At 36.2% G+C, this 9,084-nt stretch overlaps 1 protein-coding gene across 1 annotated transcript; it reads right to left on the bottom strand.

Annotated features, from left to right (window-relative positions):
• Positions 1–245: 245 nt before the first annotated feature.
• On the bottom strand, positions 246–1,828 carry LOC126885937 (52 kDa repressor of the inhibitor of the protein kinase-like). Its single transcript, XM_050652759.1, has 2 exons — positions 579–1,828; positions 246–479 (listed from the first exon to the last, which is right to left on the bottom strand). Exons 1-2 carry the CDS (start codon positions 1,823–1,825, stop codon positions 302–304), a joined length of 1,425 nt encoding a protein of 474 aa, XP_050508716.1. The 5' UTR covers positions 1,826–1,828; the 3' UTR covers positions 246–301.
• Positions 1,829–9,084: the final 7,256 nt, after the last annotated feature.

Below are 9,084 nucleotides of genomic sequence, written 5' to 3'. Positions count from 1 at the left end.
GCCGAGTAAGTCCGCGATCTTTAAACCCGCGTACTTAAAGTTTGCGTGTGTATCACGCGCTTAAGCTAAAATGGAATTGAGTAGGTCACGTAGCGAGACTAAAAGACTCAAGATGGACCAGAAAACTAATTGACTGGCGCCCAAGAGAAGACAAACGCAACAGAGGACGACCACCAACACGCTGGATGGACAAGGGCGCCCACAGGATATTTCCTCAGGGGGGCAAAGGGTATTGAAACAAAAAATACAAGAAAAATTGTTTTGCTGTTTAAAACGCAACACGGTTAGTGTCAGTAAAATGTTACTTAAATAATAATTGAATTCTTCTGGTGTCCATCGCAAATAAATCAATTACTTTCTGCATGAAGTTTTCTATATTTTCTTTTATTTTTCTTCTGTGTACAGATAACAGGCATAGCCCACTTAGACGATTGTTCGACATCGTATTCCTTATCCAGGTCTTCACACGTTTGAGAGTGCTGTAAAAAAGTATCGAGGTTGTTATATTGTAATGTAAGTTTTAGAAGAACTGAAACACATGGATAAGAATATAACGTAATAAAATTATAGTTAGTTACCTGAATGATCGCTCGATGGTGCAAGTAGTTGGTGGCAGACAAAGAGCTATTTGGATGGCTTTTGCTACTGACGGCAAAAAGCAGGCATGCTCATGCTCAAGAACCTCTATTAAGTTCAGTTTTTCCAAGGCTTTGGCATCTATCTCCGTGTTTTTCCAAAGGTCGAACCACAGAATTGATTGCTCCTTAAAGTTGTCTAACAATTCACAATACGTGCTGTTTATATTGTTAATAGACTTTTCAAAATCTTCCTTAGAAAGATCTTTCATGATTTTAGGGTGCAGATTGAAAATTTCAAATGATGGTTTGTTTCTATCTGAAAACCTATCTTTCAACGATTGAACCAAAGAATCCAAATAAGGCAAGAAAATGGACTTTCTATAGTATTCGTTGATAGTCTGGGTAGAGTGATTTGGTCTGTGAACCTGTCTCGCAGCAACACGAGGACATGTGAGCTCGATTCCAAGCTTGTTTGCTGTTGTTTCAACATTTGCCATAATGTTATCAAACTCTTTTTCTCCATTTTGTCGGTCTGAACTGAATAGCTCAGTAACCTTCTGAATGTGTTTTGATATCTTCAAAATATCTACACTGACACCTTGTAACATTTGCGTAACGATTTCTAACTTGGCAGAGTATTTGGCAATCACATGTGGACATATCACAAATGCTGTATTTGTAACTGCGCAATGAAGCTGGAAAGCTTTCTGCCTTGTGTCACGGTTACCTTCAGTCGATAGAGTCTGAAGTGCTTCAGCGATGCTAACAAACTGCTCACTAAACTTTCGAATTGCTTTATATTTTTCGGTCCATCTGGTTTCACATAGTTTTTGAAGAGTTCCCACTATTGCCCTTCTTTGGCCATTCTGCCGAAAAAATGTTATAACTTCTTTAACTGTGCCAGTTGTATTCCTGATTTGTGGTATGTCATTTAAATCATTGACTACTAAATTTAGCCGATGACTGGCGCAATGAAAATATAGAGCTTTTGGGTATTTCTCAGTTATTCTTTTATGTACTCCAGTTATTTCCCCAGCCATTGTACTACAACCATCATATCCTTGGCCAACTGCATTTTCCAAGTTCAAGCCCCAATTTGTTAATGTTAAAGTAATAGCATTTGCTATATGTTCAGCATCTAAACTTTTTAATGAGGTGAAACCAAGGAAGTCTTCTCTGATGCAATTTTCACTTTTATCAAAATATCTCACGCCCAGAGAGAGTTGCTCTGTACCAGTAATGTCCATTGTTTCGTCTGTTAAAATGGAAAATATTTCATTATCATTGATTTTTGTAACTAACTCGTCTCTTAAAACCGTTGCACATAAATCAATGATCTCATTTTGTGTCCTATGGGAAATGTACATTGCATTTTTCGGCGCATTTTTCAGATGGTCTTCTAAAACAGAATCACCAGCTTCTTTCCTAAAATGTAAAAGGTTATTGAACACAGCGTCCTCATTGGTATGACCTCTTAATGGTAAGTCATGTAGTGCACTAAACAAAATTGAAGAAACAATGGATTTTAGTTTCGCTCTGTTCGATTCAATTTGCTTGGCCAAACCATAATTTGCAAGACATTCAACATTTTTCTTTTCATTTTTCATGACAGATATAAAGTTACTTGAGTTTTCAGATGCTTGTCTGTGCCATTCAGAGTTCATATGCGATTTCGCATTTTCATTAAACTTTCTGAAATTGGTGAATGGGCGATTTATAAAGCCGCTTTGATAACTACCATGGGTTACGCGGGGCCTAAACAGTACATACAACTTGCATAGCCCACCTTTAACTTCTTTTGAATAAGCTAACCAGGGGTACGTATTTAACCATTCATGGATAAATGGTCGTTTGCCATCGTCAATATCATACTTGAAATTGTAACATTTATCTGGCTTCCATGGGTTTGTTAACAAAGTAAATTTCAAGCGATCGTTCAAGCTACAAATTTTATTAGTATCAAGGTAGTTCCCAACATCCAAATTTAAACTGTCTTCAACAATCGCAAAATTATCCGATGCGGTGGCCGTTACAACGTTAGTTTCTCTTTGAGAGGCGGATACAGCTGACTCCAAGCTAGATGGCCCTGCTACAGCTAAATCATTTTGACTGCATACTATACTACTGTTTTCGGTACTGTTCGGTATGTCAGATCCATCATCCATTTTCAGCCGCTTGTTAAAGAACTTCCTTATGTCCATTTTTCTACAAATACAGTAGGCTAATTAAATTGATGCATTCAATCAGCTAAGTGTTAGGTGTCAAATAAATTAACGCATTTAACCGGGGAGTAGGCCGATAAATGGACAGAATAAGACCAAATGGATAATTTAGTTGCATTGAAAAATATTTTTAAAACCTTTTAGAGAAGTAAAAAATTCATCTAAGTTAATTAAAATTTGTAGATTAAAATACCTACCTTGCACAGTTGAATATCTCAACTGCGATACAGGAATAACTTATTTTCTTAAAGTAGGAAGGGTACTTATAAAAAATGTTATTACTTCAAGCACAATTTTTGAAATAAATATTGTAATTGTACTTCATAGACGCAAATGATGTTATTTTAATTCATAAAAAAGTATTTTTTACCTTTACACACAATAGATAACTACCTCGTAAAAATAAGCCTATTTTATTTAAGGTCAAGTGAGAAATAAAGTATATTATATAATACTTACACGTTGCACAAAAAACACTTTTAACACGTTAATATAAGTTCTATGAATAACAGTATATAAATTGTGAGCACTACCGTACTACTAGACGTATCAGATCGGCCGTTCAGCCCACCTATTTCATTTCTCAACTGGATAAGCCTAGACCGGACATCATCAGTGCATGCGGCATGCGCACCGAAAACGATGCGGTTCCATCCAAACATATGCGTCTCAGTCAGAAGGGATAAGGGATTGAGAAAAAATACATTTAAACTGGCATATCTCGTGAGCGATTAAAATTAATATGGAATTTATTTTATAATATAAAGTAAGAGAGAGCTAAATATTTTTTACACGCTTTCGCCAAATTCTCAGGGGGGGCGATGGCCCCACCTGGCCCCTCCCTGGGGCGCCCTTGTGGATGGACGATATTAAATGGATGTCCAAGAACTGGCAACCAGACGCACAGAACCGTGGAGTGGCGAAAAATGGGAGACCTATGTCCAGTAGTGGACAGAAGACGATTGTGTACCTAGGCCATTCAATGACCCCAAGCGGCCGAAAATATTACCTGACCGAATTTTCGAAAATGAGGGGAAAAACAAGTTCTAAGACATTTTTAGGCGTCCGCTTATTTACTGCGTTTAATTATGTAAACATTCTTTTCGTTCTAAAGTCCTTTCTGGAAAATGTTTGTTTTCGATTTATTCTAGAAAAACTGTAAATCGGGTAGGTATATAAAGATGATTTGAACGAACCGCACAGGCAGTCATTAATAAAGCCGAGATCGTGTTAGATCGTCGATTCGTAAATACGAGGGTCGTTTTTTTTTCAACCTCCGTTTGTCCATAAAAAATTCCCGTGAAGCGTTTCGCCATTGCGGTGCGCAGTGGACGACAGCGCATCTCCCCCGCTACACTCTACATTAATCCCGACTTCCAGGCATCAGTCTGTACTGTGCTACACACGAAACAACATGGCCGCGACAATTAGTTCTCCCGCCAAGTGTGAATTACGAGCTGTCATTCGCTTTCATTTGACACACACACTTGACACATCAAGGATGTGTCAAATGAAACTTGTGGAAATTCCATTGCCAACGATGTTAAAGTGAAGCGACGGTTGTTTCTCACCGCTTCATCAACACGTTGAACAAGCTCATCTGTAACGACAGAATTGCGACCTTGACCCCCTTCGTCATGCACATCATTTCGTCCTTCTTTGAATTTTCGGCACCATTCACGCACAACTCCATCACTCATAAACCCTTCTCCGTACTCTTGACACATCCTTCGATGAATTGCAGCTGCACTATTGCCTTCTGCCTGCAAAAAGCGAATGACAGCTCGTAATTCACACTTGGCGGGAGAACTAATTGTCGCGGCCATGTTGTTTCGTGTGTAGCACAGTACAGACTGATGCCTGGAAGTCGGGATTAATGTAGAGTGTAGAGGGAGAGATGCGCTGTCGCCCAATGCGCACCGCAATGACGAAACGCTTCACGGGAATTTTTTATGGACAAACGGAGGTTGAAAAAATAACGACCCTCGTAGTTGTAACTTGGTCGCTTTTCAAATGTAATTTGTAATTTTATCTGATCTTAAAAATAAATTAGCTATCGTGTATTAAGTTTTGTATACGTGAATAGATTGAGTGTGAGTTTCGACAGTAGCGCTCTCTCACGGTTTGAAACTTATACTTTTCTTATAAAATTGGCGTATGTGAAATATACAAAACGAGAAAGATAGATATTTATCTAGAAAAACACAAATTATGAACTGAAATATTATTGTAACCTGATTACTGAACGAATACACAGAATTAATAGTACAAGTAATGATAGGTTTGTTCCAACACGACCGAGAACCGTCACGAAACGGTAACGCTTCTGCGCAGTAAACAAAATCCGTTCCAACAAAAATATGATCGTCATCGGATCGTCCTTCCCACTGTTCCAACAAGAATTGTGATCTTTCGGTGACGGTTTCGTGATGATCATTTCAGTAATCGGGCAAATGCATAATGTGCTGGTTGGACTGACTTGCGCACTAGGATTTAATTCTTTAAAGTTTTTGAGCCTTTGATCGACTAAAAGCACACAAGCTGTCACCAACAAAAATGACAAATATATTATTACCGTCATGGGACGATAACTGGGCGATACAATTACGAACATGCGCACAGCAAACGGTACAAGTAGTTTCGTGACGGTTTCTGGACCGTCCAAAAGTTCATGTTGGAACAAACCTGATGTTTTTTGGGTTTATTCATTATAATTATATTTAATTTAGTTCGTGCGACTGGATGAATGCTTACGCAAGAGGCCATTGAGAAAAGAAGTTTATGTGAAATTTAGAGGTTACCTGTTTTTATTGGCTGTGAGTTTCGTCGGTAGCGCTCTTTCGCGGTTTGAAACTTATACTTTTCTTGTAAAATTGTTCAAATTCAATGCACAACACTGCCACTAACAGTGCTGGGGAAAACTGTCAAATCCCCTCTACTCATCGGCTCACAACGAATAGGTAAATGGGAAAATCAGTGTATTAGATAATTTAAATACAGTTGAAGGGTCACTGCACAAAACGATCATAGTAATTTTTAATAATTTCTGTAAAATCATGATTTTAAAGCTGGATTTATAGTTTGACGTAGCATAGACGGAGACGCACTGGAAAAGATCAACACCGAATTTTGTGTACTCGTGTTTATAAATGAACGCAAGCCCCTGACGGAACGTAAGAGAAATGTAACGGAACGGAAGAGTTCACCAACTTTCATCTTTTGCAGTGCGTTTCTTACGTCGGGACAATCAAAAGGAAGAATTTGGTTCTGTCACCCAAACTGGACACGCCCTCATCAGTTTTGTAAAGTTGTTTATCAACATATTCGAATTTTGTTTATTATTTGTTACAATGGATATTATTAATTTAATAAAAATAAATCATAGTGCAATTTCAATATTTCAGATAAACATAAGTTGTTTATTAGGGTTATCCACACATATAAGATAGGTAAATTCAAAAAACATTTTAAAGACCAGCGTCAAACTATAAATCCAACTAAGGCTTAAAGTCGAATTGTTTGAGGCGGTAGCTTATACAGGGTGTCCCGAAAAGATTGGTCATAAATTATACCACACATTCTGGAGTCAAAAATAGTTCGATTGAATCTAACTTACCTTAGTACAAATGTGTTCATAAAAAAAGTTACAGCGTTACAAAATAAAAATCGATTTTTTCCAATATATCGAAAACTATTAGAGATTTTTTATTGAAAATGGACACGTATTATTTTTGTGACAGAAACATCTTAAAACAAAATTATAGTGAAATTTGTCCACCCAATAAAGATTTTATGGGGGTTTTGTTCCCTTAAACCCTCCCAAACTTTTGTGTACGTTCCAAGTAATTCATTATTGTAGTACCGTCAGTTAAACACAACGTTTTGAAAACTTTTTTGTCTCTCAGTATTTTTTCGATAAGCCAGTTTTTATCGAGATACGGCTAATTTTTTAATATATTTACATAATTTTATGGGGGTTTTGTTCCTTTAAACCCCCCAAATGTTTGTGTACGTTCCAATTCAACTATTATTGTGGTACCATTAGTTAAACAGAGTGTTTTTAAAACTTTTTTGATTCTTAGTCTTTTTTTGATAAGTCACCTTTTATCGAGATGTGACTTCTTTTTTAAAATATACCCGAAAATGTAAATTACAAATAAATTTTCAGATTATTAACAGGTCTCTATAATCGTACTTAACCATATACAAATATGTGGTAGATTCGAAAAATATCCAAAATATCTCGATAAAAACTGACTTTTCGAAAAAGTACCAAGAGGCAAAAAAGTTTTAAAAATAGTGTATTTAACTAATGGTGCTACAATAATAATTTAATTGGAACGAACACAAAAGTTTGGGGGCTTTAAGTAAACAAAATCCCCATAAAAATTTTATGGGGTGCACAAATTTCACTTTAATTTTTTTTTTAATATGCTTTTGCCATGAGCATGCCACGTCCATTTTCAATAAAAAATCTCTAAAAGTTTTCGATATATGAAAAAAAATCGATTTTCATTTTGTAACTTCAAAGGGCTGTAACTTTTTTTGTGTGCATTATTGTATATAGGTAAGTGAGGTTCAATCAACCTATTTTTGATCACATAATCTGCAGTATAATTTATGAATATTCTTTTCGGGACACCCTGTATATATTTCCCTTATTTTCTCACAACCCTTAATCTTTTCTTGCCGTAGCTATTTATAGTTCGAAACTAACTGACAATCTCTACAACATGGAGCACATATCCTAATTTTGGCCAAAATTGACATTTATCGTTTTTGGTAGTGACCCTTCCGCAGAGTCCATGGTTCTTTACCCGTGCGTCATCATTTAAGCATACGACATAAGTCGGAAATTTACTCCACGCAACAGCAAGTGACAGAAAGTAGCTACTGCTCCGATCACGGGTTATATTACAAAATAGGCCGTTATCAAATAAATATAATAGGTTTGTTCCAACACGACCAAGAACAGTCAGATTACCGTTTCGTTACTAGATAATTAAAGTTCCATGGAAACGAATTAATACGTTCCATGGTATTGAGCAGGACGGTGATCGTTCATGGACGGTTTCTGGGTCGTGTTGGAACAAACCTGATGTCAAATGTAAGTTTTGCTTTAAAATGTTGGTGCAGAATTACAGTTGCATTTGAAGTAGCATATTAAATTCTTTGAATGCCATTAGTGATTAATAAAAAAATATAAGTAATATATACAGTAGACTCCCTCTATAACGAGAACTGAAATGGCGGACTAATTACCTCGTTATATCAGACAACAATAATATTGAAATGTTTTGATGGCCTCTTACGTAGTTTATTAGGTGTCGATGGTCGACCTAAACAATGAGACTTCGTACCATCGTAAATTTACCACCTTATATTGTAAATGTCCTACAATATTAAATATCGGTCGAAAGATAAACAGAAAGAAGTTTATTGCAGGCGATGGATTTTATTACAGCACTGGCCTCGATAATAACACAGATGTTGGGCATTTCTGTATACAAGCAGTATTTATTTATAACCTTCACCGCGCCAAGAACAGGTAAAGAAACATGTTCTTTGATCTAATTTTTCCTCGTTATAACTAAAGATGCCTCGTTTCGTTATACAGGTGTTAATAGTTATAGTAATTTCATGGGACATCTAGTGTAACTCGTAATAAGCGAAACCTTGTAATATCCGTGTTCGTTATAAAGAGAGTCCACTGTAATAATATTAGTTAAATATCATTAATATCTTCTTTTTGTCATTTTATTCACTTTGGCGGAATCTTAAACACAACGATTCCTTAACTGTGTGAATGAGGTTAGCTTTGTACGTTGTAAAAATGAATGGCAAAATAAAATACACCTACCATAAAATTTCAAACTCCAATATAAAATTAGTTCTGAAAATTACTCTTTGTGTGATACAAAAAACTTCAAAAAGCAAAAAATCGACAAAAACAGCAAAAAATTCTGGCAAAAAAGACTGGCAGCCACAACAGTAAACAAACCAGAAACGTCACAAATTGTACGTAAAATCTGAAAACATCCTCAAATGTCTTTTTTTGTACCTATCTCTTTCCGATGTACTGAGTCTAGAAGTCTAGAGCGTTCATAAAAATAACATGTATTTTTATTTAGTAACAGGAGGTAGCTGGTTTGTCTGTAGTTTCATGCGTGGAAGAGAAAGATGCTAGATAAAAAGTTTGTGTTTTATATCGCCAGGTATTAATGACGCACGGGTAAAGAAGCGAGGACTCAGCTGTAAGTTTGTAATTAAATAATATAAATTCA

This window comes from Diabrotica virgifera, chromosome 6, assembly GCF_917563875.1.
Source record: "Diabrotica virgifera virgifera chromosome 6, PGI_DIABVI_V3a".
In the NCBI taxonomy this organism is placed as follows: Eukaryota; Metazoa; Arthropoda; class Insecta; order Coleoptera; family Chrysomelidae; genus Diabrotica; species Diabrotica virgifera.
Note: the sequence above shows the minus strand (reverse complement) of the source record. Positions and strands in the feature narration are given on the sequence as shown.